Consider the following 19,971-nt stretch of genomic DNA (forward strand, 5'->3'; position numbering starts at 1 on the left):
TCACACATTGGGCTTTCACTGAAAGCCTTCTTCAGAAAGGAAAAGAAAAGGAAAACACACACACAATCACACAAGCAAGCACACCTCATACACACATGACTTATCTGCAGCTGCTCCAGCCAGAAAGCAACTGTATCACATCCAGCAGAATGAGCAATCTCAAGTGGGGTGGGCAAGAGGGAGGGATACAGGGTACAGGTAGAGGACTGTGGGTGGGGGGTTGAGACAACATACATGACAGAGTGTTCAGGGATTACATGGCAGGGCAAGGCTGCCAGCCACAGTGTCAGGATGCTGTGGGGGAGGAGAACGGGGTGAGTGGAAAAGGAGAAGAGCAGACAAGGGGTACATTGACAGAGAGTGGCACACAGAATAGGTGAGGAGATGTGAACTGTGGGGGAGGTGATAGGGAAAGGGGTTGGAAACTGTTGGTTCCAGGGTATGGGGACATTAGGCTACTGTAGATTGAGGGTGGAATGATTTCATGAGTGGAAAATGTGTTGTCAGGAGAACTCCCTTCCGCATAGTTCAGAAAAACTCTGTTGATGGGAGGATCCATATGACCTCAGTTGTGAAGCAGCCATTGAAATCAAGCATGTCATGTTCAACTACAAGTTGTGCCACAGTTTGATGGGAGCAGTTAATCCTGCTGTACAGCTGCAATGTTGAGCAAAAGATGAATTTGGCTTCATAAACCTCCAACTTCTATTTTGTCTTCTGAGCCTCGTGCTGAATATCTCCCAGTCTGTCCAACATATGAACACTGACACTATCACCAGATGAGCTTATAAACCCCACATTTCATTATGTCTGGTTGTTTATCTAACCCAAAACCTAGGTTGTATGTTAATAATAAAGTTTGTGAAACAAGGCTAGATAAGTGTTATGTTTAGTTAATGGAATATACAATGTTTCACCAATAACTCTCAGTTGATTCAATTAAAATGGCTAATAATGCAAGCTAAGCATCATCAACTGTGCTTTATAGATGATTCCTAACCAAGAAAGTGAAAGCATATGAACATATTTGGTTTAATAAGCAGTGACTAGATTATGAAATAACACCAAAATACAGTACCATTAAGATCAAAAAGAACTCTGCTTCTGCAAAACATGTAAAGAAAACTGCAGACAAACTATGGATGAACCACAAAATATGAAATTGGTATTGGATACAGGATAATGTGAGTGTGGACTTGTAATTAGTACACATGCAACTTCCTCACATGCTACACCCATGTGAATTTATCTGGTCTGAAAATGCACCAAGAGAAAGTTTTGCACATCATTAATAAGATGTTTTTTCTGTCCAAAGAAGAAATTACAACAGTTATTGTTGTTTAAGGAGAGAACTATAACCCCAAAAATGAAAATACAGTTTCCAGATAGAATTGTAAACTTGTCAACATTAATTCTGACAAAACCAAAAGAAAACCTCTGTCAAAAGACCACAAATATGCCAGAAACATGATTCCCAAACTGTAAGTGTTAAGAGTATCTAAGAGTAGATCTATAACTAGCCCTACAGAAAGATACAGCTGTGAAAGTACAGTGAGTCATGAAGGACTTAAAACTAGGACTGAAAGCAGTAACATGATTGTGATAGAGCAGATAAATGCAAGAATGTAATGCTGTTAATTAAAACAGATTATATAAACAAAGTTTAAATATTTGACCAATCAGTGCACCTACAAAAACTATAGCAAGACCCAACAGCTAAATACAATGATCAGGCTAATCAGATAGTAAACAATTTCTACAACATTTTTCTCTAAATAAGTTTGTAAGAGCAGTCTTCAAATGAATCCTAGTGCTCCACAACTACATGGCTTACCCAAAATTCACAAGCCAGAAGTTCCAATCATACAAGCACCAGCACACAGTATTTCTGGGAAGATGAACAGCATCTTGAGAAGAAAACTGAACTTCACAGGCAAATACAGCATTAAGAACATTTTAGATTTAGTTAACAAGTTAACAGATGTTAAGATACCAACAAATGCAAAACTAGTCTCTTTCGTCATACACAGCTTGTTCTCAGGCATTCCTGTGAATGACTGTGTATATTCTGTCATGATAATTCTATTTACGCAACATAAAACCAGAAAAACAGCTGAGCATAATTGGTACAGTTGAATGTTGTTTAGACTAAAACTATTTCTGATTCCAAGGGAACTGTTAAAAGCAAATAGATTGTCTGGCACTGGGCTCACCTTATCACTCTACCTAGCAGAAATGATCATGGACAAGTGGGAGACTGATTTTCTTAAGAGTAAACCATTGGCAAAACATGTTGTGTATTGGTATAGATATGTTGATGACATTCTCTGTATGTGGAAAGGTTCGGCTAGTCAACTCCACAAGTTCATGGAAAATATGAGTCAATGGCATACTAGTGAAAAGAGTATGGAGTTGGATTGCAGGGGGGAGGAGAGGAAGGGGCAGGGAGGGGAGGGGGGAGTGGTCCAACATGAATTTCCATAGACATCAGATCAGTTTACAGCATTTAAAACTTACCAAAAAAAATCCTTTAATAACACATTAATCCCAGCTTCCTCTCAACATCCTACAGCCTAAACATGCAGAGTTCCACCACATGATACACTTTCAACCTTTCCATCTCCATGTACAAAGAACACAATCAAAAACTTAGTACAATAAAAACCATTCCCACAAATAATGAATTTGAGTCCAACATTATTGGCAAAATTCTCAGTACAAAACTGAAGGAGCAAGCTAGATCCCTACTGCACCCACTGCACAACAAAGATAGACCAAAGAGGAAATGGTGCAGTTTACCTTTTGTAGGTAAAACATCAAATAGGATAAGCAACATTTTAAAAGAAAACGGCTACTCTTTGCATTTCTGTGTTCCATAGACAGTTGGCAGACATCTCTTCAGTTCAAAAGATGACCACTTATTTTTCCTTATTCACAGTAAATTTGTTTAACTTAAAATGACAATACATAAATTTTATATTAGCATTCATCCTCTTGTCACTTCGTTCAAGAATCATGAAAGAAGGTTGTATACATGGAAAAATCCTGGAGATACTAAAACGTTTCAGATAGATTATATAATAGTAAGACAGAGATTTAGGAACCAGATTTTAAATTGTAAGACATTTCCAGGGGCAGATGTGGACTCTGACCACAATCTATTGGTTATTAACTGTAGGTTAAAACTGAAGAAACTGCAAAAAGGTGGTAATTTAAGGAGATGGGACCTCAATAAACTGACTAAACCAGAGGTGGTACAGAGTTTCAGGGAGAGCATAAGGAAACAATTGACAGGAATGGGGGAAAGAAGTACAGTAGAAGAAGAATGGGTAGCTTTGAGGGATGAAGTAGTGAAGGCAGCAGAGGATCAAGTAGGTAATAGACGAGGGCTAGTAGGGATCCTTGGGTAACAGAAGAAATATTGAATTTAATTGATGAAAGGAGAAAATATAAAAATGCAGTAACTGAAGCAGGCAAAAAGGAATACAAACGTCTCAAAAATGAGATCGATAGGAAGTGCAAAATGGCTAAGCAGGGATGGCTAGAGGACAAATGTAAGGATGTAGAGGCTTATCTCACTAGTGGTAAGATAGATTCTGCCTGCAGGAAAATTAAAGAGACCTTTGGAGAAAAGAGAACCACTTGCATGAATATCAAGAGCTGATGGAAATCCAGTTCTAATCAAAGAAGGGAAAGCAGAAAGGTGGAAGGAGTATATAGAGGGTACACACAAGGACGATGTACTTGAGGATAATATTATGGAAATGGAAGAGGATGTAGATGAAGATGAAATTGGAGATACGATACTGCGTGTAGAGTTTGACAGAGCACTGAAAGACCTGAGTCGAAACAAGGCCCCGGGAGTAGACAACATTCCATTAGAACTACTGATGGCCTTGGGAGAGCCAGTCATGACAAAACTCTACCATCTGGTGAGCAAGATGTATGAGACAGGCTAAATACCCTCAGACTTCAAGAAGAATATAATAATTCCAGTCCCAAAGAAAGCAGGTGTTGACAGATGTGAAAATTACCGAACTATCAGTTTAGTAAGTCACAACTGCAAAATACTAACACAAATTCTTTACAGACAAATGGAAAAACTGTTAGAAGCCAACCTCGGGAAAAATCAGTTTGGATTCCGTAGAAATATTGGAACACGTGAGGCAATACTGACCTTACGACTTATTTTAGAAGAAAGATTAAGGAAAGGCAAACCTACATTTCTAGCATTTGTAGCTTAGAGAAAGCTTTTGACAATGTTGACTGGAATATTCTCTTTCAAATTCTAAAGGCGTCAGGGGTAAAATACAGGGAGCGAAAGGCTATTTACAATTTGTACAGAAAGCAGATGGCAGTTATAAGAGTCGAGGGACATGAAAGGGAAACAGTGGTTGGGAAAGGAATGAGACAGGGTTGTAGCCTCTCCCTGATGTTATTCAATCTGAATATTGAGCAAGCAGTGAAGGAAACAAAAGAAAAATTCGGAGTAGGTATTAAAATCCATGGAGAAGAAATAAAAACTTTGAGGTTCGCTGATGACATTGTAATTCTATCAGAGACAGCAAAGGACTTGGAAGAGCAGTTGAACAGAATGGACAGTGTCTTGAAAGGAGGATATAAGATGAACATCAACAAAAGCAAAACGAGGATAATGGAATGTAGTCGAATTAAGTCGGGTTATGCTGAGGGAATTAGATTAGGAAATGAGACACTTAAAGTAGTAAAGGAGTTTTGCTATTTGGGGAGCAAAATAACTGATGATGATCAAAGTAGAGAAGATATAAAATGTAGACTGGCAATGGCAAGGAAAGCATTTATGAAGAAGAGAAATTTGTTAACATCGAGTATAGATTTAAGTGTCAGGAAGTCATTCCTGAAAGTATTTGTATGGAGTATAGCCATGTATGGAAGTGAAACATGGACGATAAATAGTTTGGACAAGAAGAGAATAGAAGCTTTCAAAATGTGGTGCCGCAGAAGAATGCTGAAGATTAGATGGGTAGATCACATAACTAATGATCAAGTATTGAACAGAATTGGGGAGAAGAGGAGTTTGTGGCATAGCTTGACAAAAAGAAGGGACCGGTTACTAGGACATGTTCTGATGCATCAAGGGATCATAAATTTAGCTTTGGAGGGCAGCATGGAGGGTAAAAATCGTAGAGGGAGACCAAGAGATGAATACACTAAGCAGATTCAGAAGGATGTAGGTTGCAGTAAGTACTGGGGGATGAAGAAGCTGGCACAGGATAGGGAGAGCTGCATCAAACCAGTCTCAGGACTGAAGACCACAAAAACAACAGCCTCTTGCCAAAGAGTAAAATACAAGGTAACTTTGTCCACAAATTTTTTCTATGCTTACCTTTCACTTATTCTTCTTCAAAATACTTTCCTCCACAGTTGATACACTGCTCCCAGTGTCGATTACACTTTTGGAAGCAGTCTTGGTACACCTCTTGCTGGATTGCGTGAAGCGACATATGTGAATATTCTTTTATCTTGTCTGTCATTGCACATCTTCATCTTTTCAGTGGGATTTTCAACTTTGGAAATAAGAGAAAGTCCTCAGGAGTCAGGTCTGAAGAGCACAGAGGATGAGGCAGCTCAATGATTCCATTTTTGTGCAGTAGTCACACACCAAGTTGGAATCAGTGGGTTGCAAGCTCTGTCTTTGTATAAGAGAATATATTCATTTCCAAGCAAATAATTGATTTTTCGTTTCATAATGGCAGAAGAAATTTCAGATGTTGATTTTCATGCTCAAGAAGGCCGTAATTGCCAAATGCCTTTCATAAATCATGTTACTATATGAAAAGGTTTGCAGATAACATGTTTAGTGATTGTAAATCCATGTAGTATTCTCACAAGGACTGCCATTTCCTTTCAGATAGGCTTTTTTTAAAAAATTTCTCCAATGTTCTTAACAGTACTTGTGGCAAGATTAGTTTATGTTTAATAAATAGTATTAAATCTATCATTCATGTTGCAAGTATAGCCACTTCAAAGATTCCATTCTTTTACAAAAAGGGTTGTGAATGAGTGCAAGATTAATGCATGTGGAAATTCATATTGGTGTTTGTTGTAGTATTAGTTAGTTACTAATAAATGTTACTCATTTCTCATATATATTTTATACATATATGTATATTGCAAATTCAAAATGTTTTCCTTTTACAAAAGCTGGTGAACGTGTGCAGGATTAAAACTTGGCAGAATGAGGCCATCCATGCTGGAGCAGTGTCATCTGGAGGAAATGGACCACCAATGCAGTAAATGCAGTAACAGTGAAAGACATTTACAGTGTAAGTGTGGAAACAATATTAATCAGTCATTTGCAAACAATTGACTATGTTCTAAAATAATCAGTATGTAGAAAAAAGTGGTTGGCTGTATGTTCAAATGTGCTAGAAGTGTGATATATTATATAAAAATGCATCATTTTAATTAATCTTGACTTCACCAGTGAAACTGAATTTATTATGTGTCATATGTCTGAATATAAACAGTTGTTTACCCAAAGCTTAAATTTTTATGCCAGTTGTTGCTTGTATACACTGTACAGCCAGGCACTCATATAATTATTGTGAATGTATGATTAAGGTATCAGTTAGGCAGAGAAATGCAATGTATGACCTAAATTTATGTGTAAAATATGTCCCTGAAGTGGATGAAGCCCATCATAGTGTTCCTGCAGAATAAAATATGCAGCAATAGCAGAAGCCTTTATTTAGACTGTTTTGTGAGCTGTATACTGTCTGATGTTACCTGAAAATAATAAACAAATGTTATTCTTGACACCAATTTACTGTGATATAAGCTTACCTAATGTAATACTTCAATGTAGCTTAATTTATTGTGTATTACCTATAAAATGTAGATGCTCTCTTGAATTAATTTATAATTAACAAATGATTGATGACAAGCAGAAAAATCCAGTGTATTATATAAATCAAAATTTTGTGAGCTGGATTAGTGAAGAATCTGTGGTTAACCATTATCATCAGTACAAGTTGTATAAAGCTAAACTGAATAGCATTAATATATTATTTTAGTCATACCTTCTTGGGCTGGCAGGCACATCTACTAGGATGTTCCTTGCTCTAAGACAGATCTTTGCTGGGCCACAATGGTAAACCTACAGTGCCTTTGTCAGCTATATTATGTGTTATTTTCATCTATTCTATTCCTGGAAAACTGAGAAATAAATCTCTTTACGCCATGACCCAACTATCTAACATGTGTTACTCGTATATGTTAGTGATATAATTGTCATTTCCATAAGTGTCCAGTTAAGTAACAAAGTTTATAATCAGGGTGATAGAAGCAATCCTAGTGATGCAAAGCTTATTGGACTGTAGCTACAAATGCTGAGAAACTATGTGAGATACTATATATGTAAGTTATGATGGAGCAAAGAATAATTATCATACTATAAAATCTTATTCTCAACTATTAAATCTCTGCCTTTCTTACTGAAACATGAACAGTTGAATTCAAAATTGAGTTCGTCATCATATGGGTGTGAATTATACATTTATATAAATTCTACCGTTAATGAGTGTAATAATATGCCTACTGTGAATATTCAGATGATTTACTTTCTGATGTTTCTCATATAAAAATCGGTACAGTTCTCAATGCATGTCATACACCATTATCATCTCTCTTATCCTTAATACAAATGTCTCTTGTTAGTTCTAAATTTCTATAATTTTTTAAAAATATTTTAACCTTTAGGTATCCTCTATGAGCTCTATACTTAATGGTACTTCAGCATTTCCTATGTTTTTTTTATTATATGTTTCTTTCTTGATGTAGGAACACATGTGAAATAATCAATGTAATTCACTATGAAATGTGAAATGAGGTTCCATAATGAGCTTTAGCTGTGTACTGTACGGAGGGATGTATCTTGTTCTGTTTGAGCAGACAATGAATAACATTTAGAAACTCTGCAAAAAAATCAGAAGAAACCTGATAAACTTGTAGCATTTTAGTAAAGTGTTGATGACCATCAATTTCAGTATGAAATCAAGAAATATGTTTATGGTTATCCATAAATAATTTACAATGTCATACACCCACACACACACACACACACACACACACACACACACACACACACACACACATGTTACAGCATATCCTATAATTCCTCTTGAGAAATACAGTATATATAATGAAAATGAGAAATAAGTAAATGCAGAGGAATTAATTATTGTGTTCTTTGTTCTTCACAGTTTCTGTAGATCTGCAGTTTATGGAATCATGTGTGAATAACTTCAACTATAACTTAAAATTTGCAAGAGATCTTTATGCACTCATTGCACACTACATAGTGTTATCCTAATGTCTATTTTTTTCAAATGCCAGATGTATTTTTTATAAAAAGGCATGTAATACAGGCAGCAGAAAAATGGTAATTTACTGTAGATACGTGTTTCATGGTGTAGTTGGCCTTCCACAAGCTGTAGGCACTGAAATGTTTTCCAAGAATGGTCACACTATTTTATTATGTGTGCATGAAACTTAAATGAAAATGAGAAGACTCTTTTTTATTGTATTATTATATACTTAAAAATAGCACGCACTAGAATGAGCATACAAGTGTATTAATGTAATTACAAAATCACAAATCGAAAAACTTGATATGATTGGGCATAAAAAATCAATCAAGATATAAAAATATATTTAAAAACATCTCTGGAATTTTGTTTAATAAATGAATATATTATTTTTATATGATATTATGCTCCCTTCAAATAAAAGAGAATATAACAAAATTATTAAACAAAGAGCAAAGTTGCTCATACTGAACTCCCAAAACTAAAAACTTAACCTTGCAATTTACACAAAAAACAAAAAAAGAAAAAAAGAGAGAGAGTGACAATTACTGTACAGTCCCTTAACGCATAGATGCAGGGGAGTAATGTGAGAGCCATTATGTTCTGGGAAGCAGGGCTAGAGTTCACATAAGGAAAGAGACAACATGTGAAATTTGTATGACAAAGAAGTCATGGCACACTCAGAGATACATCCAGTACTCCTTTACTTTATTCACCTGTCACATTCTCAAACGAAATTGAGTTTATCAGTTAGTAAGGACAGAAAGTGTGCAAGAAGCTGATTAAGAATGAGCTGAAAGAGAAGCCATGTAAAGGGAACTTGTAACATGGCACTACGTAGACATTTATTTTGCTTGTGATATAAAATGATCCACACATAAAAGGTCAAAACAGAAGGTCAGAATCAGGAACAGAAAGACATGCACAGGAAGAAGGAGGAGGAGTGCCATGAGTGAAAGGTAAGCAAAGTCAAAATAAAAGATGTGTTTGTTCCAGTCACTGTGTTCAAAGCAGAAAAATATGAAAAATTGGTCTTTTTTTTCTTTTTAGGTCCTCACTTCACAGCTAGTACTTTACTCCCCTGCTTATAATCTAGTTTTTTTGCTGTAGATAATGCAGCTAATAACCAGAGAAACTGCAACAATGTATTAAAAGTTATCCAGTCACCCCTCCTGCAAACTACTGTATTGATGCAACATTAATATTATTGCTTCTTAATTTAGATGTTGCACAATTGGTACTTAATCGCCATGGAAAGAAACAAATACTCACCCTGCTAGAGCTATGAATTGCGATTTAACTTCCTGGTGTAGTGTTCTTTTTGCTTAACATCTTTCACAAAACATCTTTACAAAACTTATATGGCAAATTTGGGAAGAAAATAGACTTGATACATCTAAAAACATATATTCTAAATTTTAAAAAAATAAGTACATTACTGATAGAGTGATCTTCATAATGTCATTCATATGTACCAACTAAGACAAAAGTACCAATACTATATAAAATTCTAAATTTGCTGTCATAAAAGATTCAAGGATAAAAAGAAATGAGCACAATATACTCTTCATACATATGCTGCTCAATATTTAGTGGTGACAGTGTCTCTTCAGTATAACAGTAAGAAACCGAACATCAAATACACCACATGGTAAAAACTGATAACTGGTTTCTGATATGTATATTTCCCCTCTCATAAAATTGGATATAAAATGTTTGTGTCATACAGGCCATACAATTTTCACTCTCTCTCCATCACCCTACTCATTACAATCAGTTTTCTGACCACCTCATCCTGTTGTTGTTGTTGTTGTTGTGGTCTTCAGTCCTGAGACTGGTTTGATGCAGCTCTCCATGCTACTCTATCCTGTGCAAGCTTCTTCATCTCCCAGTACCTACTGCAGCTTACATCCCTCTCAATCTGCTTAGTGTATTTATCTCTTGGACTTCCTCTACGATTTTTACCCTCCACGCTGCCCTCCAATACTAAATTGGTGAACCCTCGATGTCTCAGAACATGTCCTACTGATGCAGCTTTACCTCATCCTAATAGTTACAAATTATGTGTTTTATCTCTTCTTCACATTTGGACTTTCTACTTTCTCCTTCACTTTAATACATTTTTAGCCTCTTATTTCCAATTTTATTTTCGTTTATTTGTTACTACTGTTGTCATCATCACTAATATCAACTTTTCAGTTTTAACTTGTTTCCATACGTCTTTCGACTGGTTTGGCATGCCCTGTCACAGCTTCCCCTCCTATGCTAACCTCATCATCTCAGAGTAGCACTTTCACACAATTTCTTACATTTTCCTTCAATATTTTCCACTCTCTCTTATCCCCTGCAGTTTTTGCTTTCTATGGCTCCCTCTAGTACCATGAATGTTATTCCCTGGTTTGTTATATTCTTTCTTTTATTTCATGTTTTCCACACATTCGCTTGACAACTTCCTCATTTTTTACACAATCAGTCCACTTAATCTTCAGCGTCAGTATTTAACACCACATCTCAAACACTTCAATTCTCAGATAAACAGTTGTCAGTTAACTTTCCACATCAAATTTAAATAAAATCCCAAGTTTTATGTGACTGTCTCCACCATGGGCCAAGTCTGATTGTCATGACACTTGTTAAAGAGGATTTCATCTTATTGGTTAGATTATGTCATGATCACATCACGGAGATAGTCATTCCTGAAGTAATCTATTAGCTACTGCCTACCTAACCACAGTTCATAACATTATGTCAACTCTACCAAGGAAACCATGGCATTATGCTTTTCAACTGAGCCAGGAGGAGTAACACATCATATGGTGCAACAGCAAGTAAGATATATAGAGTCTTAGACAGACGAGGAATAATACCTACCTTTTGGTCACCAAGGAAAATTATAAAAATATTGTGACCTGTAAAGACAATGTTGAACTGTGAGTACCAAGGATTCATAATGTTCCTTGAAAGTGTGATGGCATTTACATGGGGCAGTCTATATGTGCTAATGCTGATCACTGTATTGAATATCAGTGTCACCTTAAATACAGAAATTTTTTAAAAAATTTTGGAGAACTGTCTAATGAATAAGTCTATATTCTTTTTGAACAAATGAGGATTGAGGATTCGATCCCACACTTCAAACTACTGTAATGTTGAAAATAATCAACTTTTGAAAATATAATTGGATAGATCAAAAAATCTACTCACAGGGGAAAACACACCTAATATTTAAGGAAATGTGTAAGCTTTGAGAGCCAGTTGCTCCTTCTTCTGGCAGAAGGGTTACAGGGGAAGGAAGGGGGATGAAAGAAAAGGAATGTCAAGATTTAGAAAATGAGGAGATTTGGGGAAAATTGCCCAGAACCCCTGGCCAAGACAGACTTGCCATCTAGTAAATCTGGGCCTACTTCATTTTGTTTATTTTTACTTCTAAGTAGAAAAATGTAAGGTTTGAAAGCTCAAGAATGAGTCTGCATAAATGCATCTATGCTTGAGTAATATGCTCTTCATTTGGTGAGTAACACTTCTGATGGTATTTTCCATTATTATGAAAATTTATTACATATTTATTTCTTTCAGTTTCCTATTTATGCTTTTCTTACAGATAAATTGTGACAGGAGACCTAATATGAGAATTAACTTAATAATGTACACATTTACAACCCAGTCTCTGATACTAAGATATTAACAAAAATATGTTTAAAACTTTTCAAATTGAGTATATTACTTGAGGTTTGCATGAAACAAAAAAGGCAACACTGTATGTCTATTGCAGAAAGAATATGTATATAGATTTTTTAAATTGCAAAATAGAAGTATGCCAACTCAATATTTAAGGTTGTAGTGGCAAATAAGAGAGGAAGCAATTATCAATATTGTCTAGAGAAATTGAAACCTTTAGGATAGAAAGTTGTAAAAAAAGAAGAGACTGAGAACCTGTATAAATTTTATTGCTAAAGAGCAAATGTATAATGAATATTTGAATGTTGAACATCTGTGGTCAACTTAAACTGCGTGCAAAGGGAAGCAATTTGATTTTATTTATTCATGCATGTGTTCCTTTATTTATTATTCTTCCATTTCAAATAAAACATTTTGTATCTGATATCAAAAAGTTATTCATTAATTAAATTTTTGAACTGATTTTCCCTATGTAAAATATAATATTTAGTTTAACATAACAGACATTGTAAATATACAAACATGGTTCTAGACAAAAAGGAATTCAAGTCTCATAAGTTGAAAGTACTTTGTGTGGCGGCCTTTCAGTTCCATAACATACAAAACACCATTAATTTAAAGTTGATTCATGAACATTTATTCACCTTAAACCACATTCTAGTGACGACCAGTTTATCTCAGTTGGTTTGGTTGGTTGGTGCTTGGTGCTTACCGGTTTATCTCACACTTCTGTTCAAATTCACATACACCAGGCTAGCTCTTACAAACTGCTCAGTGGCAGCATATGTTGTAACAGTTTAATGACAAACTTAACACTCTTGTCCACATATGTACTAAACTTAGTCAAATCACAGTTTGTAAGACAATTGGCAACTATGTTCAGTTCTCATAGAACCCACTGGAAATAATATTGACTTTTACACACACTTTAACAAAGCTATGTTAATTGAGTGTATTGTAGCTGTGAACTTCAATAGATATGCTGCTGAACTATTGCAATACCCAGATTTTGCGTTGTAGATGCTGCTCATGTAACTTCTAGTTCTGGACTTGTTACATAGATCTTATTTGTGTAATTGCCAGGTATAGACTGACTATTTTTGCATGAAACAAACATGTATAGACTGGTCTAATGTTATTTTGTGATTTTGTTAATTACATATTAATTTATAAATTGGTAAAAATTAGAATTTGCATTAGAGTTGGTCTACTGACCCAACCCATAATTTGGTTTAATTAAATTATAGTCATTTATGAACATATTAACGTATAATGTAATATTTGAATAACACATTGTATGCTTCCACAGTGGATTACTGACTTACATTAAAATTTGTGTGTTGTAACTTTTGATAATTTAGTTAAATTCTTAATTAGAAGCTCAGTCAGATAATCAAGGGCATTATCAAGTTGAGAAAAATCAGACCAACCAAAGTATAATGTCAGCTCCTGAAATCTAATAAGCATAATGGCTAAAATGTTAAAAGTAAGTTTGGGTGCTTCCAAATTTTAATTATGAACATCTTATAAGGTGTCATAAAGAAAAATACTCTAGTTACAGAAAAGAATAAAATCAGGACTTTCTAACAAGTGGTATCAATCCTCTAAAAAGTACAAATGAGCTCAAACTAATTTTACCAACATACATTTTTGTAACATTTTCAACTATCAAGTTTTCTCTGTCAACAAGCTTTTATGTAAATCTAAATATACCATTATAATGAACAGATTATAAACCATCACATGGACAGTAAAATTACATAAAATAGTGTGTGATCAGTACTTTGGCAATTCTAGATCCACACTGAATATGCACTATGTGTATGTATAGGTCAAATGGAAGAAAAGCAAAAAATAGTTATTTGAGAGTAATAAAATAAACAAAAGACAGAATCAATTTATTTTGCTATGTCTCAGAACATGGAAGGATGAAACAGGTTGGAGAGATTAGTTGTGTGGTAATCTGTGACTCAATAACATCTGTAAATTTTCAAGTACCTGAACAGAGATTAATGGATAGCACTGTAATAAACAATCACATACACCATCACATTCATAGCCTAGGTATTATGATGGTCAATCAGTGAAGATGGAATGAGAAACCAGCCAGCTACTTCAGAAGTGGTTTTTACTGTGATGACAGTCAAGTAAAATTGTTGCTATACATCCACATATGCAGGTATGCAGTCTCTGTTCCCCTACAGAAAAAAATACTTGGGAAGATTCAGTCAGAACTGTCTTCTGTTGTACATAAAACTGTAGTAAGACAGATGTTATGATATCTCTATTTTCTTCAATCAAACCATTTTCTGGAAAGTGTGGAATTGAGTCTGTGTGTGTATGTGTTTGTAAGTGATATTAGTAGTAGTTATAGTAATAATAATAAATAACCACAAACATTTAAAATTAATATAAGGTCATCTTAAATTTATTTAATTCATACATACAGACACTTTATTGCTTATGTGTCTACTATGACATGGATTTATGTATTTCATACACTGAACCTTTTTATATACAATCATACAAATAAGTTGGCATATAACCCAAAATTAATAGTTACACTATTAATTCATATCTGATTACTGGTAACTGCACAGGTAGTGCAGACAGAAGGCACTAAAAAGTACACACTACACTACACACACACATATATATATGGGTGTGATGAAACTGCTGCTTTTCCGTCATATTTCTCATACTTTCCCTATTTCCCTGTCTGAAAAATGAGTCACTTCCCTCGCATTAGGAATGAGATATTTAGCTCAGGAAGATAAAAGGAAATTGTTAAATTGTTCTTATCTGTCACAGCTCATGGAGCAATTTTTTTCTGTTAAGCTGTAAAAATTACTATAAAAATGTATTCTATATTTACATCCATACCCTGAAAATCACTGTGAAGTGCATGGCTGATTCCACTTCCCACTGTACCAAGTCTTCAAGTATTTTCTTGTTCTATTTCCATTGGAGCATAGGAAAACTATAGAATGACTACTTAAATTACTTTATGCACATGGTAATTATACATATTTACCATGTGCACAAAGTGGATACAATGAAAGACACACTGTAGTCAATGAGTGCTGGGGCCACAAGGCACATCTAAAGTGGTGCAATGTCGACAGTGCAAGTAACGGGTGGCTGGTGGCGGCATTAGCAGATAAGGAATTAGTCTCGACCTCATCTTTAACTCTTGCTGACTCAGTGGCAGCATTTGAAAAGGGAGGCATGTTTGCAGTGTTGCATCCACAGGACAAATTGCTGGTGTCGACATTTGTAGATAAGGAAGTAGTCTTGACCAATCTTTTACTTTTGCTGACTCAGTGGTAGCATTTGAAGAAGGAGGCATGTTGGTAGCATTGCGTTGCATTGTTGCATCCACAGGAGGAATTGCAGGGCTGGTAGCAGTGTAAACCAGGACGGTGATGGTGAGTGTACTGTCTGCTGAAAAACAGGAGGTGAGTCCCGCCATGTCAACTTCTGGTGGGATAAGAATGGTGTGCAGGAAGCTGTGTGTGACAGGAGTTGCATTGCACCCAACCACCTGTCCTTGTAGACAGCAGTAACCATGAGGTGGGTATAGTGTAACATGACAGATATGTCGTCAGGCAGAAACTCATAGAGATTCACACACACTTGGACATTGACCAACAGGTGCATAGGAAGTGGTGGGGTGAGGAATGTCTGTTGTAACATGTCTGCTAACATCCACACCAGTGTAAGGCAGTTCATCAATACTGTTGAGCTTTCCAGTGTTTACAGTATCAAAAGTGTCTGTATTGCATTTCAACACTTGGTATGATACTGTAAGTGGTGATTGTAGGGTGAGTTTCACTGTGTCTTGTAACAATCTTATATTTTTTAACAATACTTAACTTAATTAACTTAACTTGAGCTGAGGTTCATTGATGGCTGATGAGAACATCACAAAAGTTTCAAGCTTCACAAAATTATTTATTGACATTAGTTGACAACTGAACTGCACAGACTCCTGAGGTAAACAAAAGCACTGACTGACCAACCACTTTGACTGACTTCACTGACTGGCCTCTTTGCAGCCTCACTGCATTTCTTTATATACAAATTTAACAATTGTTGCCATTGTTAATTTATTACAAAATATAACTTACAATTAAAAACAATTTTATCTAAACTAACTGCTGCTACATTTGTACAGATTATAACATATAATGTAGAATAACATATTATTTTTTATTATCATCTTTGGCCTTTTGTGTGAAAATTAATTTGCAATCTGATTTCAGCAATTACTTTGATTTTACTTTAATTTTCTAATTAGTGATAGTACGACTTTCATTGCTAACATTAGTTCGAAGTATGCACATTGTGCTTTGCCAGATTACATAAAATAAATACACACTTGTTGTCTTATATACTGGAATTTTGCAAATTGGGGTAGTGTAACTAACAAGTGTAACTGCATGATATACAAGCACCATTAATTGCAATGAATTATGTAAAAATGAACAACAAATGAATTTGCATCAGTGGATAATAATTTTTATTTTCATTTGAATCAGAATGATGTTTTTTGTGTTAAATAATGTGCCAATTGCAATTATGGTAATTAGAGGCATTAGTTATTTATGCCAACATTTCAACAGCCTCTTAATATTTGTTGCTAAACATTTATTATTTCAATTTCTCAATTTAATATATAATTTGGCATATGTAAATAATTTTATTAATGACAACAAACTATTAACAATTATGATAATGTTCGTCATTCCAGAATATTCTATATGTGTTTACAAAGAATAACAGGTTTTTGGCAAATGGAACTGAATGATATCTATAAAAATACTCATAAAAGGCTCTAGGAAGCACTGAATCATACAATAAATACACAAATGCATATATAAAAAAAGGTGATATCAGACAGTTCATAACAATCTTGGGGGAGGCTGTACCATTATAGTCGGTACATAGCATCACATGAGTACATGTGGCTAGGTCTTTATGAATAAAACTTTGCTGTGTCATGTGATGGGAGGGGGTTGGCAAACTGATGTTTTGTATATGTGTGTGCATGCACATGACTAACAGTAAGTCTGGTTAAGTCCTGGTCAGTGGGGACCATTTCATGCACTTCAAATTCAGCAGGTAGAGTGAGGGACTTGCTGTGTGGCAGGTGATACATTATGGTCATCTTTATGTGTCATGCAAATACCCAAGAGAACCAATGGGAGGGGCCCCACCCATGATTTTGAGTGGTACATGAGAGCAGCTTTAGTCGTCTGATGTCACCATTCCATGAGTCCATTGGTTTGGGGGTGGCAGGCGGTTGTGCGGAACTGGTAGCATTCACATAGATGGCACAAATTATTGAACAGGTGGGATTCAAACTGCTGACCCTGGTGCAACATGAAGGAGGCTGGGCAGCTGAATCTGGCAATCTAACTGTTGATGAGAGTTTTTGCTACTGTCTCTGCTGATATTTGGAAATGGGCGTGGCCTCCACCCATTGTGTCATCTGATCTATCATTCACAAAATGTATTGGTAACTATCTGATTTGGATAGTGGCCCTACAATGTTAATGTGGGTGCACTGGAGTTGCCCCTTTAGATTCAGGAATTTAGCAAAATTCGACTGTGGATGGTGGCAGGGTTTCACTTGCTGACCCAGAATGGAAGCCCTGATGCACATGTCACAATTCTCTTTCATGTTAGGCCAGACAAACTGTTCCATAATGAGGCATACAGTAGAGAGGTTGTGGAGAAAATCAAAAATTGTCTTGCAAAATGGTTCTGGGATAACTGGTCAGACCCATCCATTCAAAACATCACAGCAAACTTGTTTGATCGCACTGGGTAGTGTGTGTTGTTGCAACTGGAGTCCAGTGTCTGGTCTTTTAACAAGCTGTTGAGATTGACATCTGTTGCTTGTGCATCTATGATTCTACTGAAGTCCATCTGGGTGGAGGTAGCTGGGGTACAGGAAAGATAGTCTGCAACAATTTTATTGGCACATTTAATGTATTGCACATTGGTACCCAACCGTGCTATGAAATCTAGGTGGTGGAATCTCCTGGGTGCAGAATCTGCTGATGGGTTGTAGAATGTGTCTGCCAATGGGTAATTATCTGTATATATGGTACGGGATCTCCCCTCATCATTATCTAGAAAGTGAAAAACTGTTGCTAGTAGTTCATGGTTGAATATGGACCATTTTTCCTGGGTGTCAATAAGTTTGTGTGAGAAAACGTGAGCACCTGAGTGATTACACTGATCCTTTGTTGTAAAGCAGCCCCAGTCACATGATAGCTAGTATCACATGCAATGACTAGATGTTCATCAGGTGATGGGTGGGTGAGGGTCATGGTATATAACAGGTGTTCTTTTCTTTCTTGAAGGACACCTACATTTGGAGTGTCCAGTTGAAGCATTGTTTATCAGATATATTCTTGCAACACAATGCTTGGATGAGTCGCAGCAAAGTCTGAGCAGCATGTGGAAATTGGTTCCTCTAAAAATTTATAACCCCCAAAAACCTATGCAGTTCTTGGTAGTTGTTGGGAGGTTGGAGGAGGCATATCTAGTCAGTGTCTCAGGAGCAGGGCCACCTCAGATGTGTCAACATGAGATCTGACAAATGTCACACAGGATTTCCAAAGTTGGCACTTGTCATCATTTATCATGACCCCATGAGAGGCCAGCTTATGTGATAGAATATGCAGGTAGTTGTCATGGTCTTGCTCTTTTTGTGTAAAGACTGTGACATCATTTAGATAAGCAAATAGAACAGGAAGAAGCACTCCATCTTCAGGCCATAAGTGGCCAATGAGGACCATCTGACAGCCGTGTCATCCTCAACTGTGGATGTGGATAGGAGGGGCATGTGGTCAGCACACCGCTCTCCTGGTCATTATGATGGTTTTCTTTGACCAGAGGCACTACTATTCAGTCAAGTAGCTCCTCAATTGGCACCATGAGGCTGAGTGCACCCTAGAAAATGTCAACAGCGCATGGCAGCCCAGATAGTCACCCACCCAAGGGCCGGCCATGCCCGACAGTGCTTAACTTCAATGATCTGACGGGAACCGGTGTGTCCACTGTGGCAAGGCCATTGCCTAAATAGAACAGGACACTATCAATAAATGTTTGTCATATCTGTGCTGCATTTTTCAGTCCATATGGCATGTAGAGGAACTCAAAGAGACCAAATGGCATGATTATCACGGTTTTTGGTATGTCTTAATCTGCCATCAGAATTTGTAGGTATGACATTTTGCAATCAGTGATGCTGAAATTTTTTAGAGATTGGTGGAAATTTTTAGGACTACTCTATAGCATATTTACATACTATGGTTTGCTGATCAGCAAATCCTTTCTGTCTCCAGTACTGCTGTCATATAACTACTTATAATAACACCTATTGTAAAAATATTATATGGATCCATAGTTCAAATGCTCAGTAGATAATTTAAAATTTTAGTACTAGTGTACTTTACCCACCAATGGCCTTGCTGCAGTGGTAACACCAGTTCCCATCAGATCACAGAAGTTACAGACTGTTGGGCTTGGCTACAACTACAGCTTTACTTCTGCCAGAACCTCGTCTCCTACCTTCCAAACTTTACAGAAGCTCTACTGCGAACCAAGCAGGGCTAGCACTCTGCTGCACAGTGAAAATCTCATTCTGGAAACATCCCCCAGGCTGTGGCTAAGCCATGTCTCCGCAATATCCTTTCTTTCAGGAGTACTAATTCTGCTTGGTTTGCAGGAGAGCTTCTGTAAAGTTTGGAAGGTATGAGATAAGGTACTGGCAGAAGTAAATCTGTGAGGATGGGGCGTGAGTCGTGCTTGGGTAGCTCAGTTGGTAGAGCACATGCCCGCAAAAGGCAAAGGTCCGGAGTTCGAGTCTCGGTCTGGCACAAAGTTTTAATCCACCAGGAAGTTTCATATCAGCACACACTCTGCTGCA

The 19,971-nt window shown here is 36.3% G+C and overlaps 1 protein-coding gene across 3 annotated transcripts in view; it reads left to right on the plus strand.

The window, feature by feature from the left end:
* Positions 1 to 13,567, plus strand: part of LOC126297747 (uncharacterized) — a 690,098-nt gene extending 676,531 nt beyond the window's left edge. The window contains exon 6 of one of the 3 annotated variants that reach the window (XM_049988910.1): positions 6,184 to 13,567. In XM_049988910.1, the coding sequence (XP_049844867.1) occupies positions 6,184 to 6,190 (7 nt within the window). In that variant the 3' untranslated portion in view covers positions 6,191 to 13,567. The remainder of the gene's footprint in view (positions 1 to 6,183) is intronic. The other 2 variants (XM_049988908.1, XM_049988909.1) reach the window with 2 other exon arrangements.
* The last annotated feature ends 6,404 nt before the right edge of the window (positions 13,568 to 19,971 follow it).

This window comes from Schistocerca gregaria, chromosome X, assembly GCF_023897955.1.
Source record: "Schistocerca gregaria isolate iqSchGreg1 chromosome X, iqSchGreg1.2, whole genome shotgun sequence".
Taxonomy (NCBI): Eukaryota; Metazoa; Arthropoda; class Insecta; order Orthoptera; family Acrididae; genus Schistocerca; species Schistocerca gregaria.